Source organism: Equus caballus, chromosome 30 (assembly GCF_041296265.1).
Source record: "Equus caballus isolate H_3958 breed thoroughbred chromosome 30, TB-T2T, whole genome shotgun sequence".
NCBI classification, from domain to species: domain Eukaryota; kingdom Metazoa; phylum Chordata; class Mammalia; order Perissodactyla; family Equidae; genus Equus; species Equus caballus.
The window spans coordinates 16,508,029-16,530,218 of NC_091713.1; the positions used below are offsets into that span (position 1 = coordinate 16,508,029).

Consider the following 22,190-nt stretch of genomic DNA (forward strand, 5'->3'; position numbering starts at 1 on the left):
TACTTTTTAGTTTTGAAAGGGAAGAAAAAGTTTCTTGTTTAGGCCTTTGAAGAATTGCATGCTTTTGAATTCTACATAAAAGGAAATATGAAAGATTATGAGGAATCCTGAAAACTACAAGTATTTCCATCGCTTGGAGTATAGACTGCATTTGAATACAGGCAAAGAAGGAAAGAGTAAAGGTTGGTGTGGTGAGAGAGAAACTTCCAATAGCAAATCAGAGTTTCTATTTTAAGAAATGAACCATTCTCCTGACTTTCATGCTTTTCTTTATCGTTTTGTTGAAGTATGTATTCCTAAACACTGAAGTTTAGTTTTGATAATTTTTGAACTTTAGATAAGTGAAATCTTATAGCATATCCTCTTTTCTGTGTAGCTTCATCCATGTTGTTTGACAGCTGTATTTATTCATTTTCATTGCTGTAGAGGATTCCACTTTATGAATATACCTAGATTTATTTACCCATTTTACTATTGAGGGCACTTGAATTGTTTCAAGTTTTTGGCTATTATGAATAATGCTACAATGGACATTTTTTAATATTCTATTGATCAACTTATGTATGCATCTCCTTTGGGTAAAAACCTAGGAGTGGAATGTTGGGTCATAAGGTAAGTGTATTTTTAATACTTGTAGCTAAAATCAGTTTCCTAAAATGATTATAGCATTTTATATCCTCACCAGCAATTTATGAGAGTTTCTGTTACCCTAGATCCTTACTAACTCTTGATATTGTCAGTCTTTTAAATTTTGGTCATTTTGGCAGATGAGTTCTCTTATTTTAGATTTAATTTTCATTCCCCTAATGAATGAAGTTAGGCATCTTTCATATGTTTATTGGCTATTTAGATAGTCTCTTTTGTGAACTGCCTATTCAAGGCTCTTGCCCATTTATTTACTGGGTTGTATGTCTTTTTTTTTTTTTTTTTAAAGATTTTTTATTTTTCCCTTTTTCTCCCCAAAGCCCCCCAGTACATAGTTGTATATTCTTCGTTGTGGGTCCTTCTAGTTGTGGTATGTGGGACGCTGCCTCAGTGTGATTTGATGAGCAGTGCCATGTCCGCACCCAGGATTCGAACCAACGAAACACTGGGCCACCTGCAGCGGAGCGCGCGAACTTAACCACTCGGCCACGGGGCCAGCCCCTTTTTTTTCTTTTAAGATTTTATGTATGTCTTTTGCTTATTGATTTGTAGTAGTTCTTTTCATATTCTGGATAGGGCCTTTTGTTGAATATATGTATTACAAATATCCTCTCCTATTCTTTGACTTATCTTTATATCCTCTCTATGGTATCTTGATGAACAGAAGGTCTAAATTTTAATGAAATTCAATTGATCAACTTTTTCCTTTATGGTTAGTTCCACTTAAGAAATCTTTTCTTAACCTAGGGTCATGAACATATTCTTCTAAATTATGCTTTATTAATTTGCCTTTCACATTTGGGTTCACTATTCAACTGTAATTGAATTTTTATGTATGGTGTGAAGTAATAGTCAAATTTCTTCTTTTTCTTTACAATGGATATGCAACTACCCAGCACTATTATTGAAAAGACTGTCTATTCCTCAGTGCACTGCAGTATCCCCTTTGTCATAAATCAATTGTCCATGTATGTGTGGGTCTGTTTCTGGTTCTCACTTCTGCTCCATTGGTGTAGTTGTTCAGCCTTGCATTGGTACACACATGAATAAACAATACCATTGTACTAATTATTGTGGCTTTAAAGTCAATCTTGATATTTGATATAGCAAGTCCTTCTACCTAGTTCTTCATCAACAATGTCTTGGACATTTTGGCTCTTTGCCTTTTCTTATAACCTTTAGAATCAGCTTGTCAAGTTAGACATATGCACAAGTTAGTCACACATGCACACACACATACACACCCCTACCTGTTGGAATGTTGACTGGGATTACAATGGATCTACAGAGCAATTTGGAAAGAACTGGCAACTCCAGAATATTGAGTCTTCCAATTCATGAACATGGCATAACTCTTCATTTATTTAGGTTTCTTAAAATTTATCTCAATAATATTTTATAGTTTTATTTCTATAAGTTTTACACAAGCTTTTGATAGATTCATTTTGATGCTATCATAAATGGTATCTAAAAACATTGTGGACCGTGTTTGTTACTGGTGTAGAGAAATACAATTGGTTTTTGTATATTGACTTTAATCCAAGAAACTTTGCTAAACTTTTATTAATTCTTATATCTACAGATTCTCTTGTATTTTTTAGGTATATAATATATAACCTGCAAAAACTTATATTGTTTGTTTCGTCTTTTCCAATCCCAATATCTTTTATTTCTTTGTCTTGCCTTACTGCACCGTCTAGGATCTCCACTACACTGTTAAATACAAGTGGAGATAGTGGATATCCTTTTGTCATGTTCCCAATCTCCAAGGAAAAATTTTCACCAACGCTTCATTTTTTTCAATTCTGACTTTTTATTTGACCTGTGGTTAGGTTAGGACTCTATTTCCTAATTTCCAGAAATATGAGCATTTTCAAAAAAACTTTTAATACTGACTTCTAGCATAATTGCATTTTGGTCAGATACATACTATGTGATTTAAGTCCTTTGACATTTGTTGAAACTTTATTTGTGGTCCATTACATGACCAATTTTGGCAATGTTCTATATGTGCTTGCACAGAATGTGTAAGCTGCAGATGTAGACTGCAGTGTCCTATATATGCCCATTAAATTCATTTGTTGATCACACTAGTCAAATCTTCTTTATTCTTACTGATTTTTGTGTTCTTTTTCTATGAGTTACAGAAAGAAGTGTGTTAAAATCTCTCACTAAGATTATAGATTTGTCCATTCTTTCTGTAGTTCCTTTAATGTTTGCTTTTATATTATTTGAGATCATGTTATTAGGTACAAACAAATTTAGAACTGTTAACGTATTCTTGGAGAATTAAACCAATTCTTATTATAACGTAAGCTGATTTAATTCTAGTAATCCTTTTTTGCCTTAATGTCTATTTTGTCCTCTTTTTGGTAATCTATGGTAAATTTCCTCCCAATTTTTAACTGTCAGTCTTTCTTTATATTTTAGATGTGTTCTTTCTAAATAACATATGGTTTCTGTTTTGTGCTTTGATTTATATTTTTACATAGTCTTACAATCTTAATGTTTTCTTTTATATATATATATTTTGCTGAGGAAGATTAGCCCTGAGCTAACATCTGTGCCAATCTTCCTCTATTTTGTATGTGGGTCACTGCCACAGCATGGCTCATGAGTGGTGTAGGTCTGCACCTGGGATCCAAACCTGTGAACCTGGGCCACCGAAGCAGAGCACGCCGAACTTAACCACTGTGCCACGGGGCTGGCCCCACAGTCTTAACCTTTTAACTGGACCATTTAGTCCATTTACATAGAATGTCGTCACTGATATATTTATGTTTAAATTGGTTATTAGCATTATGAGAATGAAAAGCCAGTATTTGCTCCTGAGACTTGGTAGGTTTGATGGTCAGTTTGAGTTGAGTTATCAGCAGGGGAACTAATCTAAAATTACTCTCTGGGAATGAAAAAAAAAAAGGTTTTTTTTTTTTTTTTTTATCCTCTCAACATCAGCATAGAACTTACATAGATAGATAACAAATATTTATTGATAAATTGATAAATGTGAGGTCTATATTTTTGGCTGTTTCTAAGAATACTACCTGTGGTTTAATAAGTTCACCAACTTTATTAATGAGAGGGGTTTTGGAGAGAGAAAGTGGCTAGATTTATTAGGACAGGGTAGTAGGATTGCAACGAGAAAAAAGAATATTTTGTGACTTTTGCCCAGAGGATGAGAAACAGGAGATGTAACTAATTGAGTCATTAGAACCGTAATTTAAAAAAATTGTAAGGCCTAGAACAAACTTCAGTATTTTCATTTATCAAAATAATTTTGGGAAAAGATCCAAGCCAAAAACATGCGCACACATCCAAAATCCAAATCAACAATAACAGTCACTTAACTGGATAACAGAAATATGTTACTACCTCATGTTTTTGTGCCATGACTTCAATTAAAGAAAAGTTAGAAGACAAAGAAATATTGTTTTCAGTGCAAAGATTCTCCCATTTATTCACAATCAACTGGCGAAATTCTGCTGTGAACACTCCACTGTAGGCAATGCATGCTGCTGAAATAAGTATGTCACCCCAAATTCCTTCCAACTTGCTGTCTATTTGATTGATTGCTTCTTGCCATCGAGTCTAAATGTTAAAATAAAAATGAGTTATTGATATTGGATATAAAATATACTATTATGAGACATTTTAGATATTAATGTTCTCCAAGTTGGAGCTATCATTGCTATTACTTTTATTCTTTTCCTGCTGTAGTTGTATCAAAATTAATAATGGATAATATTAAAAAACTTACTGATTTCTGAGGGTAACATGAGTCCTATTCTTGGATTTGTCAATAGTGTCATATTTGCTAAGACTGATAGATAGCCATTTCAAATCCTTTGTGTAATAAAGAAGGATAATTTAAAAAATATCAATTCATTATAGTATATTATTAATGGCATTCAATAATAACAATGACCAATACTTATTGAATCCTTAGATATCTAACAGACACTTTACTTTGAAAATCTCATTTGATGCTTTCAATATCCTGTTAAGTAAAAGCCATTGACTTCATTTTAAAAAGAGGAAGTTGAACTTTAGAGAATTTAAGCAACTTGCTCAAATTTGCAAAGTTTTTGAGGGGTGTAGCTGAGATCTGAACCCATATTCCTTGGCTGTATGGCCTCCTTCTACAATTATGTATGTGCTTGATTGGTCAATAAATAAAGCATATTGACTGAGCACGAACCCTCTCTTCTGGAAGCTTCAAATCTGGGATAGTGCTGATGTCTATTGCCTCTCAACATATACTTGGCTCTCAAAGACATCAATCATATTTTGAAGGCTGTCATCTTTCTCTAATTGGTCTGATTTCATAACTTCTTTCTCTTTGTCCTATTGGAGTCTTCATGATATGTATTTATTTAGACAATTAAACTAAATTAAAATTATCTTGAGAATTTCGTAACATCCTTTGAGCTAGCTAAGGTATGACTAAACCAAGATTCTAGTCAGCCCTCTAGGGATTCAAGTATAGAGAAGGCAGATGAATTAGAAGACAGAGAAAAAGATGAGATAGAAGAGGTCAGAAGATTCACAGAACAAAATAAAATTTTCTTTTTCCTTCTTAATGACATCTCCTCTCTTCCAGCTCCACCTATGTTTTATACATTCAGTTTGGGTTGTTCCTGTGCTGGAAAAGGAAAACTCACAACACCCTGACAGGTTTACTTTGGGCCTCATTAGACAAAAGTGTGCTGATGTCTTAGGAACAAGAGAAAATAATTTCTGACCTTTGTGGTCTCTTACCTCTGTTTTAAGACTATTTGACCATTACTCCTTTGTTTTTATCTGAACAGGACTGTCTACAGATCTCAGCAAGAAATTGGATAGTAAGATAGTTTTAGAAAGTATATAATATAGCCTTCAGTGAAAATAACCTCTTGGGGTGTGTCAAGCCCAGTAGAAATTAAGGAAGGAGATACAAAACCAAAGAAAGTCATGCCTTCTCATCTTCCAGGGCAGTGAGTAAAATAGATGCACACTGCAAGCGCCTGGTGGCCAGCTTTCTTCGATTTGCTAATAGTTCTTTTTCAGCAACAATATCTTTGTAGGCTGCCTGCAAATACAGCAGATGTTCTTCAATCTGAAAGACAGTGAATTTGTTATGGAGACAAAATCTTACTCTTATTTTTCCTCAAGAGTTTTTCTGTCATTTATATAAATATAGTATGTAACCATTTCACTTTCCCAACCTGGAAAATCTTCCTGGAAAGATGGATTATATTACCAACAAAAATGTACACTGTAGTAATAAAATGAATGATTCCTTAGAGACTGAAGTTTTCTGAGGAAGATTAGCCCTGAGCTAACATCTCCTTTCAAGCCTCCTCTTTTTGCTGAGGAAGGCTGGCCCTGAGCTAACATCTGTGCCCATCTTCATCTACTTTATATGTGGGATGCCTGCCACAGCATGGCTCGCCAAGCAGTGCCATGTCTGCACCAGGGATCTGAGCCGGCGAACCCTGGGCCGCCAAAGTGGAACGTGCACACTTAACCACTGTACCACCGGGCTGTCCCCTGAAGTTTGTTTTCTAAAATGCTAGCTTCCTCTATAGGCTTTCTTACAATCTTAGCATTTGAAGATTCATCATTTTCTGGTTTATTTTTCACACAGAAAATTTTATATCATATCCAGGTTCTTTCTCTAAGAGAAATTTTCCATCCCAGATACGCTGACCAGCCCAGAGGAACTAAGGAGTTTTTGAAGGTAGGCTCCTGAACAACCCTCCTCCTGTGGACAAGTCTACAGCTACGCACTGAGCAATTTCCTCTGAAAGAAATTCAGAAACTAGCTGAGCGGCTCCTTCACATTGGGTGAAGGAGAAAATATTCATGTCAAAATGGGTAGGAAAGGCTGAGACACACTCTCACCAAAAACCCAACCCTCAGCACAGCGAGATCCAAACAGGAGGGAACTACCATCTCTCAGCTTCTTCCCCAGGAGCACAGGGTTTGGACCTTACATCTAGAGTCCCAACTTTTAAGACTTCCACCTGAGGGATGGGCCTCCAAAACACCTGGCTCTGCAAGCTGACAGTCACCAGACTAGAGCAAACACAGTTTTTAATTGGCTATCCCCCCAGGGCTCAGTGCAGCGAGAGGAGATAGAAATGCCCATCTCCCTGTGTTTGCCTGAAAGAGGCCTATTTGAAAGAGGCTCCTTGGAGAATGGGGAGCCTGCAGATATCATCTTGGCATTCTCCCTGTCGCCCACTCCAGATCATCAATCCCCCTGGAAGAAGCTTGTGCACACAGTTGGTACTCCGGCTTTGTGGCTGCTACCCAGGGGAAGCATCTCTTGATTACCTGGCTCTGGTGGCCAGCCAGGCTTGTGTTCTTCAGTTCCACAGGAATGTAGCAAACAAAGAAATAGTTCTTAATGGGCTATCCTTTCAGGGCTCAGTGCAGAGGCAGCAGACAGAAACATCCATCTCCAGTTGTTCCCTGAGAGAGGTCTTTTTGCATACTTTAAAAGTTGTTGCCTGTGGGTCCAGCTTCCAGTCACCCTGCATCTGGGTGCTGACTGGTCTTTGGGACACTGACAGGTCTTGGCACACCCTCAACCTCTGGGAGCCACTAAGTACAAAGAAGGCTGCTCGGACAATCACAACAGTCTGAGAGACAACTAGGAGCTCAGGTTGAGCTGAAAGATAAGGTGCATCTCCTACATAAAACCACTCTGTCAAGACAGGGGGAAACAGGTTTCTATCAAACGTGTAGAAACCAACACAGAGAGTCAAGGAAAATGAAGAAACAGAAGATTATGTTTCAAACAACAATTACGATAAATAATTTCAATTTCAATCTATAACTGACCTGAAAAGTAAAACTATAGTCTACTATCCCTGACGAATATAGATGCAAAAATTCTCAACAAAATATTAGCAAATGAATTCAAGAACACATTAAAAGGATTATATACCATAACCAAGTGGGGTTTATCCCTGGGATGCAAGGATGGTTCAACTTACACAAATCAATAAATGTATTATATACATTAACAGAATGAATGATAAAAATCACATGATCATCACAATAGATCCAGAAAAAGCTTTTGACAGAATGTAACATCCTTTCATGACAAAACCCCTCAACAGACTGGGTCTAGAAGGAACAAACCTCAACATAATAAGGGCCATATACTACAGACCCACAGCTAACATAGTCAACAGTGAAAAATGGCAAGCTTGCCCTCTAAGATCAGGAACAAGATAAGGGTGCACACTTTCACCACTCTTATTCAATATATTACTGCAAGTCCTAGCTAGAGCAGTTAGGCAAGGCAAAGAAATAAAAGGCAATCAAAATGGAAAGCAATAAGTACAACTGTTGGTATTTGCAGATGGTATGACTTTGTATACAGAAAATTCCAAAGATTCAACCAAAAAACTGTTGGAACTAATCAACGATTTCAGTAAAGTTACAGGATATAAAATCAATACACAGAAATCAGTTACATTTCTATACACTAATAAAAACGGTATGGTACTGGCATAAAATAGACATACAGACCAAAGTAACAGAATAGAGAGCCCATAATTAAACCCCCTTCTATACAGTCACTAATATTTGACAAGGGAGTCAAGAGCACCCCATGGGGAAAGGATAGTCTCTTCAACAAACGGTGTTGACGTCCAAAATATATAAAGAACTCATACAACTTAGCAACAAAAACCAAACTATCTGATTAAAAAATGGGCAGAGGAACGAAATAGATATTTTTCCAAATAAGACATACAAAGGACCAACAGGTATATGAAAAGATGCTCAACATCACTAATGACCAGGGAAATGCAAATCAAAGAAAACCACAATGAGCTATCACCTCACACCTGTTAGAACAGCTATCATCAAGAAGACAAGAGATAACAAATTTTTTGGTTCCATACAAATTTTGGGATTGTTTGTTCTATTTCTGTGAAAAATGCTATCGGAATTTTGATAGGTATTGCATTCAATCTGTAGATTGCTTCGGGCAGTATGGACATTTTAACAATATTGATTCTCCCAATCCATGAGCACGAATACCTTTCCATTTATTTGTGTCTTCTTCCGTTTCTTTAATCAATGTCTTATATTTTTCAGAGTACAAGTCTTTCATCTCCTTGGTTAAATTTATTCCTAGGTATTTTATTCTTTTTGATTTAACTGTAAATGAGATTGTTTCCTTTTTCTGATAGTTTGTTGTTGGTGTATAGAAAGGCAACTGATTTTCACATATTGATTTGGATCCTGCAACTTTACAGGATTTGTTTATTAGTTCTAACAGTGTTTTGGAGGAATCTTTAGGAATCTAGGCTAAACGTTCACTAATTTTGATGATGTTTTCAAAGAACCAACTTCTGGTTTCACAGATTTTTCTCTATTGTTTTTTGATTCTCCATTTTGTTTATCTCCACAGTAATCTTTATTATTTCTTTCCTTCTGCTAGTTTTAGGCTTAGATTGCTCTTATTTTTCTAGTTCCTTAAAGTTTAAAGTTAGGTTATTGATTTGAGACCTTTCTTCCTTTTAAATGTAGGCATTTATCTATACATTTCCCTCTGACCACTGGTTTTGCTACATGCCATAAGTTTTGGTATGTTATGTTTTTGTTTTCGTTTGTCTCTAAGTATTTTCTAATTCACTTTGTGATTTCTTCTTTGGCCCATTGATTGTTTAAGCATTTGTTGTTTAATTTCCGCTTTCCTCTGTTATTGATTTCAAACTTCATTCTGTGTGGTCAGATTGGATACTTTACAATGACATCCATCTTTAAAATCTATTTAGACTTGTTTTGTGGTCTAATACATGATCTATGCTGGAGCATGTCCCATGTGCACTTGAGAAGAAGGTGTATTCTGCTGCTGGTGGAGTATTCTCTATGTGTCTGTTAGGTCTAGTTGGTTTATTGTGTTGTTCAGTTCTTTATTTCCTCATCTTCTGTCTGGTTGTTCTATCTGTGATATCTTCTTAAATCCATGATTTTTCGCTTGTTTAGGCTTTCAAGGTTTTTTTTTTTTTAAGTTGACTTTTAGTGACTAAGAACTTTCTGGAAAACCAGGCACATCATTCAGGTTTTCAAATTTATTTACATAGAGTTTCTAGTAATTACTGCAAGAAAGAATGAATGCTTTCATTAAAAATTATTTGTTCTTGAACTCCTGTTTACTAAGTTGTATAATGTCTATTTTTTTTCTCTAAGTTCTGAGGCAAACTTTCTCCTTTCCTGGGCCAATTCCATTCATTAACTTGTGTGGGGGACAGAAATAGGGCTGATAGTCCATGATATACACTGATGCAGATACAGCAGTTGTTAAAATATTGAAATATTTTGTAGTGGTTGCTAAATGATCCTGCCCCATGCCCAGGAGAGCACTTCCACCCTACACCCCCCACCCTGGCCCTATACCCTTTCTTTAATCTAAGCTGTTGGCCTCCAGGAGCTCCTACTCCATGACAAGTGTCCATTCTGATTCATTGGTGCCTCTGCCACACTGGTTGCTAGGTATTTTCAATACTACTCTTGGGTAGAAAGATGTTATAGTGTAGTAGTTAAGCACATAGGTTAGAGTTACAGTTAAATAGACCTGGGTTAGAATGTGGGCACCACCACTTAGAGGTTCAAGATCTTGAGCAAATTTACCAAATCATTCAAATTTAGTTTTCTCATTTGTAAACATCTACTTCTGAAAGTTGATTTGAGGAGTAAATGAGAAAATGTATATAAAACTTAGCATAGTACCTGGAACATAGTACATGCTCAATAAATGTTAGCTATTATCTGCACATATATAAATAAAACTATATAGATACATCATAAGCTGCAATAAAACATTAGCAATAAGATGACATATCAACCTCAAATATATTCAGTTCAAATTTGTTGTTAATTTCCTTCAAAAATGTTCAATCCTTTTTATATATCTGAGTTTGCAAGAAATGCCTGTAGGGTCAGGCAGGTAACATAAATGCTTGAAGTGAGTTGAGGGCTTACTATAACCAGGTGAGAGTGCTAGCCCAGGGTTACCAGATCTTCTGAATTTTCAAGAGAAGATAGAAATTCAGATTTTAAATAAAATCTCAAGATTTTAAAATGTGATAACTACATCAAAATGTAAGGAGTAGGGAGAAAGATTTTCTAGGCCAAACAAAAGATGTCAATGGGCTGAACTTGCCTGCTAGATTGCTGTCACTGAAGTAAATCACTTTACCCATTCTCAAAAGCAATGTGAGCTACATAGCTGACAGGGATCGATGATTTCAATTCTAGTTCTAGTTCTCAAAATGATACTCTATTTTAATTTGAAACCAAGATCTTTAAGGAATAACCATGTCTTTACAAAGCAACAGAGAGTAATTGATATAAACAGGTTAAGCACAGTTTTTTAAGAACACAAATTGATACTAAGTCTTTGGCAGATTGAAGTTACAAAGAGCTCCTGGGAGAAATTTGGTGAAATGATAAACTAGTATATTATTGACATAATAATTAACATTATTGAGTGTTTTATTATGTGGCAGGCACTAAGATCTTTACATATAATATCTATATTATTTACTTAATCACAATTAATCTCTTCACTACCTTTGTTATTATCCCCATTTTATCTTAAACTGATAAACTCTACTGAAATAACTTTTTCCTGATATTTTTGTCTAAACATAAAGATGTTGAGAGTTTAACAAGTAAAAACATTTCTTACCAGCTGTAAACCTCTTTGTTTCTCGGCCAACCTTTGTCGTGCGATTTTTAGGATGTTTTGAGCTTCAGTTACTCGGATTTGTTTAGGGCCCACCACCTTAACAAGAATGGCACAACTGTGAAGTGTTGGAAAAGTCACGTTCACTGTTAAAAATGTCACTTAAGTTTGAAAGACATTTATAGGTGCCAATTCTTAAACTTTCCTAGAATTATATGTACAAAAGGGATATAAAGTAGTTTAATATGTTGAAACAGATTAAAACAAACAAAACAACAGCATATTTGCCATAAATAAAAGAATTTGACAGGAGCACCTGTTATCTGTGTGAAGTAACATAATATATTTGATTAAAGTGTTTTTCATTACGTATTCTTTCCACAGAAGTTCATTTGAGCAATGTTAAATACAAATTATTTCTGGGACTAAGATGTGTCACTTCCAAATTGTTACAATATTTACAAGGAAAAAGCATACCTTCTGTACTTCATGGTAGTTATTCAAAGCTATAATCCACTGGCACATAGAGCAACAAGCAACAGAAACTAGAGCAATCTTGTTTGGGTTGAAATCAGGTAAGATTAAAATTTTTTTCAGCTTCATGAAAACCTAGAGAGAATACAGTTCATGCATTATATGAGAAAGAAATGTTCTTGATCTGAAGTTTTCCCCAATCTACAGCACAATGAAATTTTACTTCATATAAGAAATACTCAACTACTTTTCAACAGTAGAATCAAAGACACATACCTGGGTAAAAAAGGGCTCTAGTATCAGTAATTTTTTTAAAAGGAAAAGAAAAACCTCTATTATAAACATCTTGTTATTGCTATTGTTGTTACAGTAGCTTTGCTATAGTTTTTTAAAAGGAACTCCATTTGAAAACAAAAATAAAATAGGTTAGCTTTCTCCAGCTTTGCGGAATTTGGTGTACAAGGAGGTCTGAAGTCTCCTTCTTGAGCATCTTAAGTGTGAGGTGACTAGAAATACCATCCTCCACCTTCTCCCCTCAAGAGGCATACCAGCAGGGCACAGTCGCTATGCAAAAGCCTGTCTAGGCAATGATGGTGGTATAGCCTGGGGCACACTGGGGCTCACTGAGGACGTTCTCTAGCTTAGTTGTGTCACACGCCCATAGGTCGGTCTCATTTAAATGGTACAACCTAATTTAGGGTTAAATATGTAGTATTTCCCATCTATTTTTGGGAGTTATAATCAGAATGAAATCCTCAGACTAAGATTCCTTTTCCCTTCCTTTCCAACCAGGCATTTTCTCTCTTGCCTGGAAGGACAGACCCCTTTTGCTGAATAACTTAGATGGCAGGTGATCTAGTCTCAATTTATTATTGATGTTCTTATTATCATTTAAAATACTGTTAGGCTTTTAGTCATTTCTTTAGATGAGCTATTAATTATTTTAAGCTTGAAACATCTATTTAAACAAAATCACAGGGAATCATTTTTGCTAAGAATGCTTCAGAGAGTGAGTAATTATTGCATTAATTCATGAATAATATGAATATCAACAATAACATACTGCTAAAAAAATTCACCTTGTTCATATATTACCCTATACTTCCTAATAGCACAGATCATCATTGTAACTAATTAACTAACTGTGTCCTAGCTATTTAACGTCTGTCTCCCCTATTATAGTGTAAGTTTCATAACATAAAGGAACGAGTTGGTCTTGTAAACTATCACAATGTCTCTTACAAGGAAGATACTCCATAAGTATTTATTGAATGAATTAATGGGTATTCACCCCTTCAGCCATTTATATGCCTTTAAATCTGTCTGCCCCTGAACTTAGCTCTTAGCTCAGCAACTATGTAATATCCCCATCAGGATAGTCTTCTAGCCTGTACACATTATCTATTTACAGAGCCACTCCTCCATTTTTAGGCATTTGTTATGGCAGCAACCATTTCCTGGTACCAAAACCTGTATTAGTCTGCTGTGGCCGTTGTAACAAGTTACCACAAACTGGATGACTTAAACAACAGCAACTTATTCCCTCACAGCTCTGGAGGCCAAAAATCTGAAATCAAGGTATAGGTAGGGCAGTGCTCCTTTTGGGGGCTCCAGGGGAAAATCTGTCCCTTGCCTCTTCCAGCTTCTGGTGGCTACAGGCATTACTTGGCTTGTGGCAACATCAGTGGCATTTGGCCTTTCCATCTACTTCTGTCTACACTGTCTTGGTAGAGGCCTTTGTAACCTCTTGCCTATCCTGCTATACCCCTTTCGTCTTCCTACAAGACTCACCTGTCCAGCATGGCCTGCCCCACTCTACCGGTGCCCTGAACTCCACTGCTTGCTCAAGACTTTGGCCCTGCCCTCACCCTCCTTGAAGTCCTACAGCGAAACTACATTCCGAATTAAATCTGCTTCAGTGAAACCCTTCACTAGGTATCCAGGCTACCTTATTTTCTTTAATTTTTTTCTGTGTTCCAAACTGTACTCATCTCCTCCCACATAAATTAATATCTGTAAAGTGCTCAGAACTGTGTCTGGGACATATTGTTATATGAATATTTGTTATACAGATAAAAATAAATATCAAAGATTTGGTTTAAGATGGTGACATAGGAGGATCCTGAACTTACCTCCTCCCATGGACACACTGAATCTACAGCTACATATGGAACAATTATCTCTGAAAGAAACTCCAAACCACCTTAGTGACCCCTATACATTGGGCAAACAAGAAAAAACTTACATCGAATTGGGTAGGAGAGGCTGAGATACAGTCTCACCATAAACCCCACTCCCAGTGTGGTGACCCACAATTAGGAGGGAACTCACAAGCCAGAGGTTCGCCCTGAGGAGTGAAGGGTTTGAACCCTATATCCGGCACCCCAACTTTTAAGACCTGCACCTGAGAAAAGAGCCCCCAAAACACCTAGCTTTGAAAGCCAACAGAGCTTGCATTCATGAGACCCACAAGGTTATGGCAATCTGGAAAACATTCCTTAAAGGGCTCATGCAGACACCCGCCCCAGGGCCCAGCGCAGCCGCAGCTCAATGAAAAGTGCCTTGTCTTTTGGTGAGAGAGGCCTATTTGCTTGTCTTAAAGCTTCAGCCTGAGGTGCAGGCTTCTAATTTAACATACCTCAAGGAACAAAAAAGAAAAGAACAAATGGAGGCTAAAGTCAGTAGAAGGAAGGAAATAACGAAGATCAGAGCATAAATAAGTGAAATAGAAACTAAAAAGACCAATACAAAAGATCAATGAAACTAGGAGCTGGATTTTTGAATAGATAAACAAAATTGAAAAACCTGTAGCTAGCCTCACCAAGAAAAAGAGAGAGGACTCACATATAAAATCAGAAACAAAAAAGGAGACGTTACAACTGATACCACAGGAATACAAAGGGTCATAAGAGACTATTAGGAACAATTACATGCCAACAAATTGGACAACCTAAAAGAAATGGATACATTCCTAGAAACATACAAACCTACCAAGACTGAATCATGAAGAAACAGAAGATCTGAACGACTGATTACTAGTAAGGAGATAATCAGTAACCAAAATCCTCCCAACAAAGAGAAGTCCAGGCTTCACTGGTGGATTCTACCAAACATATAAAGAAGAACTAATGCCAATTTTCCCCAAACTCTTAATTTTTTCAAAATTATAGATGGATAGAAGAAGAATAACACTTCCAAAGAATAGAAGAAGAAAGAACACTTCCAAACTTGTTTTATGAGGCCAGCATTACCCTGATATCAAAACCACACAAGGATACCACAAGAAAACAAAATTACAGGCAAATATCCTTCATGAACATAGATGCAAAAATCCTCAACAAAATAGTAGCAAACTAAATTTAACAATACATTAAAAGGATTATACACCATAATCAAGTGGGACTTATTCCCAGGATGCAAGGATGGTTTAACACTCACAAATTAATCAGTGTCATACACCACATTAACAAAATGAAAAATAAAAAAAAGTGATCATCTTAATAGATGCAGAAGCAGCATTTGACAAAATTCAACATCCATTATCATAAAAACTCTCAACAAACTGGGTATAGAGGGAATATATCTCAATATAACAAAGGCCATATATGACAAGCCTACAGCTAACATCATACTCAATGGTGAGAAGCTGAAAGCTTTCCTCTAACATCAGGAACAAGACAAGGATGCCCACCCTCATCACTTTTATTCAACATAGTATTAGAAGTCATATCCAAAACAATTAGAAAAAGAAATTAAAGGCATGCAAATTGGGAAGGAAGAAGTCAAACTGTCACTATTTGCAGATGCAGGTGGTCAAAAGGTACAAAATTCCAGTTATAAAACAAATAAGTCATGGGGATGTAATGTACAGCATGGTGACTATAGTTAATAATGCATGTATTTTATATTTGAAAGTCATTAAGAGAGTAGATCTTAAAAGTTATCACCACAAGAAAAAAATTGTAACTATGTGTGGGATGGATGTTAACTAGACTTATTGTGGTGATCATTTCACAATATATACAAATATTGAATCATTATGTTGTACACCTAAAATTAATATATGTCGTATGTCATATGTCAATTATATTTCAATAAAAAAAATCTCAGACAACTTTATCCACTCATCACACTTCCATAACATAATATAATCCATCCAGAAAGACTTTTTCCCATGATTGGCCTTCTCTCCATTTTCAGTATTTAAAGAGATTCTGAGGCATGACATTTTCTGATTTCAGTGGTATGTTGTTTTCCCTTGACACTTTCAGGAAATTTATTATGTTGGGATACGCAGCTTGCTCTCTTATCTTTTAACTTTCAGCATTGTCTTCCAATTCTAATAGAGAATTCCAATTTCAATATTTCTATTTGACTTCTACAGATTATAAATACAGAATTAATCAATTATGCATTAATTAGGGATCAACTTTTTACCTTCTCAGGTATGCTGTCCTTGTCAAGGTTAATCAATTTTTTTAGGAAACCAGTTTCTGAAAGAAGTAACTTTGCTGTAGCCCAGTTAGGTTTCTTTTGCAGAATAATACAAACTGCATTCATGACAGTCAGTACAAGGAAGGGAGGCCGTGCATATACTCTGTAATAGATGGTGGAAACTGAATCAACTTCGCAATTGAAATCAAAAGCACCCTGTAAACTATCTCAAAAAACAATATACCCAGATTTTTAACAAGCATTTTGATAAGGAGAACTATTTGCCAACATACAGCTATTTCATTTTTTGGGTATCTTTAAAAATTTGGCTGTCATTAATATATGGGTATTTCTGCTTTAGGAAGATGAAACGCATAAAACTTCAATATGTAGAACATCTGAGTTAGAGTTTAATTCTTTTTATTATAAAAGTATTTGCTGCAGAGTTCTTTAAAGTAGGAACTCTCCTATTTCATCCTAGTGTTGATGTACTGATGACTACTTGACAGAGACACTGTATGTATGTGGGAGGGGGTAGGTGGGGTCAGCCCTATTCTTGTGACTTAAGGGGTGCTGCAAGATGCAACTCCCTTAAACACATCCTCTGACTTTTCTTAATCCTGATACAAAATTTCTATCCTAAAGATCACTGATACACCACAGGAGGGGTGGGAGGGTAGATGGGAAGTTCTCTCTCAAGTTATTAACAATGGATTACTGGAACATTGGAAGCTGCCTCTTAGCTGTATCCTAATCAGCTGAGATGCCACTGCACCACCAATGAGAAGTTGACATTTTGGAAAGCCAGAGGTCAGAATAACATTCACAAGAAGTAAGTTTCAATGAAAAGCCACAAGGGTGGTGGTTGCTGTGAAACAGCATTTGGGACTTGGAGCAAAAGGGACAGATCCATCGAGGGTAATGAGTCTCTCCCAAATGAAACTCATATAGACTTCCCGAAAGAAGGAAGGCAACAAAGCCAACTTTACATGCACAACATTATCTACAAGGGTCACCAAGAAGGTCCTCATGCCTTAAATTTCATCATTATGGTTCATTCATTTGGATTAATCTTTGTTTCTTTAATAGTCTACTCTTGAAATGCAGATTTTTTTAGGAGGACTAAATAATTAAACCATTAACACCTTACTTAGAATTAATTTATTAGGTTGCTTTTCTGAGATTATCAATCTGGCTTTTTTGAAATAATGAGAAAGACAATAATGAACCAAGATGGGTGATAGGCTCCATAGAGGAGAAATGAGAGCTCCAAAAACTAACTTTTCCTCAATTTTGCCCAGGTTTGACTCTTTTTAAAGCAAACTTGATGGGAATATAGCTAAATTAAGTTGAAATGTATTATCTATGAAATTTTAAATGTAAATTAAAGGGAAAATAGATTTTAATTGACTATAGTTAAATCTATGAGCCACTTTCCAGAAACAAATATTTGATTCAAAGTGAGACCTAGCTACACTGGAAGTCTGCTTTGAAGCCCTCCATTACTACACAGAAGTACTCTGTCTTGGACTCTTACTGGTTTAATTCAATCTGCATTTTCTACTGCCTTCTTCCTTCTTCTAGTGGCTAATGTTGCAAATTGGCAAAGGCTTGTACTGTCATGGGGCAATCATTTGCATTTTGATGATGGAAATAGCATCCAGGAAAGAGAATGGACTAAACTGTAACTGCTAGATGTCTCTGCTGCATGTCCCAAGAATAGCAACAAAGATCATATTACAGGGCATCTCATTTTTTTGGCATTTTAACGTGAAGTGAAATGCACAGTAGTAATCACAAGGGAGAATCTTTTAAAATAACCAACAACAAGGCATATGCAAGGAACTCAAGGCCAAGGCTAGTTTTCTTTTGCTGTTGTAGTACTAGGACAGGAGGAAGGGCCTGTTTGATCAGAGGAAACTTAGCACTAAATTAACTTTTATTGAGAACTTGCCTTATGCCCGACTCTAGTCTAAGCACCTTACATGCTTTAGCTCATCCAATGCCCTCAACATCTGTTATCCCTGCTGCACAAAAGGGAAGCTGAGGTACAGAGAGGCTGTACAACTAGAAAGTGGCAGTTTCAGGATTCCAACCCAGGAAGTTTGGTATCAGAGCCCAAGTGCTTAACCACTGTAATACACTGCTCGTCAGAAATTCGGCTTGCAGGAACTTGAGCTGTTCTCTCTCTCTCAGGAATATCTGCAGAGAAAAGCTAAGACAATACAACTTCTGGAACAGAGTCATGAGGTATGGGAGGGGGTCTATATTGGGAAGCGCTGGGCCTGCTGTTTCTCCGATGTCATCTCCTGCACTCCCTCTTGCTCACTGAGCTCCCACCCATGCTGGTCTTTTGCAGTTCCTGGAACTCATCAAGTACATTTCTGCCTCATGACTTTCGTGTTTTCCATGCTTCTGCTTAGAAAACTCTTCCTCTAGATACTTTCCTAGCTTACATCCAAACTTCATTCAGTTCTCTGCCTCACTGTCAGCTCATTAGAGAGGCCTTCCCCAACAGTTGACTACTGTAGTGACCTCAGCACCTAGAGTGGGGCCTGGAATTTAGTGTGCACTCAATATATCTGCTGAATGAATGAATAAATGAAAGCATAAGAATGAATACACATGAATGAGGTAAAAAGGAAAAAGAAGTCAAGAATTAGTTCTCTTCCTCTTGCTTGTCTCTCTCTGTGCATTTATTTTTCAACTTCAGGTGGAGTAACTTCAGCATTGTGATATGCTCTGCTCTTCTCCATAAAAATACATCGAGTTTTAAAAAAAGCACTTTTGTCACTTTCTATTCTTATCCCCAGAGTTAATAATCTGTTATAAATATTACAGTAAATTTGTTTCATATTTCTGCACCATTCATTGAAATACTACTTTCCATAAATAATGGAAAACAACACATTCCAAGATGTGACAGGCAAATTCCCATTGTTTGCTGAGTTGGAGAGCTTGAGTTAAGTATTATCTCACCCAAAGATTCCAATTAGAACTACCAGATTAAGATCTTTGTACCTTAAAGTATTTCATTTCTTCTCCTATTTTCTTAGGAATTTCTCTTCCGTCGCTTTTCCTCACACTGGGACGGCTGGCTTTGGGAAAGGGCACAAGGGAAGTGCTGCCCCTAGTGACACCTTGTGGCAGTGGCCAACACTGCAGTATCAGCTGTGTGTGCGTTCAAACAGATCTGAAACGCACTACAGCTAAACTGCCGTTAGCAGCAGTGCTGTCAATATTGTCCTCTTACTTTTGGAACCACAGGTCAGGGGTTTATATAATCACCGTGGTTTTTCTTTCTAGTCTAGGTAATACAGTATTTTATCAATTCTAAGATTCACATTTTTACACCTCCAAGATTGGGATTCAGTTTAAAACCAACGGCACTTCATACAGTTTACTTGGCAGTATTTTTTCTTTCTTGAGGGTACATGAAATACTGATATGCCCTACAGTTGATGGCATCATAACATCAATAAGATATAGTATTTAACACACAATGAAAATTTTAAAGTAACCAAGATGGGTAAAAATGACAATCTAAAAATGTATGAATATTGACTTAGTAACTTTTATCATGTATTTATGTTTAGTTTTGAGCTTTTCCAACTTAAAAGGAACTTAGGTAAATCACTCACCTTAACTCAGAGACATCAGCTTTATCCAGGGCATTCAGAGCCATGATTGCCTTCTTTAAAGCTGGCAGTACACTTTCTAGTTCATTGGCAGTTTTCTGAAATAAAGTTATAAGCCCCCAAATACATATGAATGAATACAGTTGCATATTTTAAAATCTTATATTTTGAACCGGAAAGTATAATTTGACATTTTTACAATGTCCATAAGTTATGCAACGTGCATGACGTAGGTGTATACACACATGTTTATACTGTAGGAAATGTGTGTTATAGTCCTAAATATCATGTATTAGGCAATCTCTGATGAGAAGATATTTGTGAGAAGCAAAAACACTGTGTGGTTTCTGCCTTCTCTATCAGACGCAGTGTAGTAGTAACAATGCCGCTTTGAGGAGTGGTCCAGTAAAAGGTGGAATTGCTGTGAAGCGAATGAAGCTTAGGCTTAGCACCCTCCCTTGCACAGGCCCATTCCAAGGTCCTGGAAGGGGCTCTACCAATCGGTTTGTAGGGTTATATGTTTTTGTTAGACTTGCAGAAGTCAGACATTTCACCTGCGATCATCAGTTCAGACCAATTTCTCTTTACATTTTGACTCACTCTGTCAGGGTTCCTATCACGTCAGGTGGTGCTGGAATGGCTGTGCAGACTTTTGGGATATGGCTAAGGGGCTGAGTTGGGAATTACATTTATATTGCTCACAGCCACTTCTCTGTATAGTTAAGTGATTGCAAACTATCTCAAATAGGCATCACTTCTAAAAAGACGTCTGTTGTCCACTGTTCCAACTTTCCTGGTGATACGACATTCAGGTGCAGGGTGCAACATTATTTTCGTATTGTAATAGGAACTTGTACTATCGTGCCTGGCAAGCACCAGAAGTACGTGGGTAAAGGAGGGGAAACAGCATTTGCAAAGTATGGATGCAGAATCTGGTCTGTTTATTAGATATACAAAATTGTAAGTAGTGGGTTAGAGTCTCTTTGACACCTACTCAAAATGGAAGCTCACTCCTTCGTGAGTACACTTAGTAACGTGGCATATACTATTCTAAACCTACCATACATTTTTCCTTTTTTTGATAGGAGTTACGCAAAAAGAATTCATCAGAATTCCTGGGTTTTTAGGTAATAATTACTGTATTTGGAAAGATGAAATAATTGAGAAATTACAGATTCCTTATATAGATATATGTGAAAGAGACCTTATTTATAATTTTTAATTTTTATATACAAATAAATAATTAAGACAAAAATTTGGGGAATGTTAAACAGTGATTGAGTGTTGAAATCAATAAAGATTATTTTGATATTGAGAAGCAAAGTGTAATGAAAAGTTTCAGATCATACCAAAGCAATAATTTATTAAGAGAAAAAAATAAATTTAGGATAGAAGTAATGATCTGGCTTTTGGTCTGTTTAATAATCCAATTAATGAAGAAGAATGCATCATATGATCACATTGGAAAAATTCAAAATTCTGGTTAAGTTTGTAAGAAATATTGACGTTAGTAAAAGTTTAAATATCAGAAAACACCTCTATAATGAAGATATTGGCAGAAAACTGGCTAGTGAATGTTCTCAATTCAAATAGTATTTAAAATTAATCACTGCACATGGAATCTTGAAATGCCATTGCTGCTTATACCAAATTTGACAGCAATACTAAAAATGTCCATGACATTATCACTGATGAGTTATGAACTTGAAACTTTTCTAAACTATCAAAATGAAGAACATTGTGATTAACTATGCTAAAGATTCCATAGGTAATGATATTACAAAATGATTATCATAGGACAACTAATTGCAGAGTATACAGTGAAAAAAATGTAGAAAAAATATTACAGGGTGTGTAAGGCAGTTAATTACTAAACATTATTGTGCTATTTTTCTAGATTCTGTGATGTCTGTAATAATTGTCAGCTTTTAAAAATTTATATTTTATTTGGTTTCTTTACTTATTCTAAATAAATATTCACCTTCATGTCTAACGGTGAACTAATAATTTTGCATTCTTTTGAAAAAAATATGGCCTCAAAATTTTATAAGCTTCATTCAGGTCCTATAAAACCTGGATGTGCCTCTGAAGCCAGATTACCCCTTGTGGTATAGCAAAAAAACCCTCATTAATTCCTCTATATCCATTTTCTTTTGGCCTAAAAAGTTGAAGACTGAAATTAAGCTGTACTCATATTTAACATATTTGTTAACAGCCTTCATGCGGTTGGCCCACAGAGGTCATGGGTTGCTCACACTGACACTCATGTGGCACCCTGAGGGAAGGGGGAAGCTCCACAAGTTAGA

At 36.2% G+C, this 22,190-nt stretch overlaps 1 protein-coding gene across 1 annotated transcript in view; it reads right to left on the reverse strand.

The window, feature by feature from the left end:
* DNAH14 (dynein axonemal heavy chain 14) overlaps window positions 1-22,190 on the reverse strand; it is a 417,001-nt gene that overhangs the window by 68,679 nt on the left and 326,132 nt on the right. The window contains exons 62-67 of the mRNA XM_023632738.2: window positions 19,888-19,982; window positions 16,250-16,409; window positions 11,816-11,947; window positions 11,342-11,437; window positions 5,600-5,740; window positions 4,018-4,233 (exon numbers count right to left, since the gene is read on the reverse strand). Of these exons, the coding sequence (XP_023488506.2) occupies window positions 4,018-4,233; window positions 5,600-5,740; window positions 11,342-11,437; window positions 11,816-11,947; window positions 16,250-16,409; window positions 19,888-19,982 (840 nt within the window). The remainder of the gene's footprint in view (window positions 1-4,017; window positions 4,234-5,599; window positions 5,741-11,341; window positions 11,438-11,815; window positions 11,948-16,249; window positions 16,410-19,887; window positions 19,983-22,190) is intronic.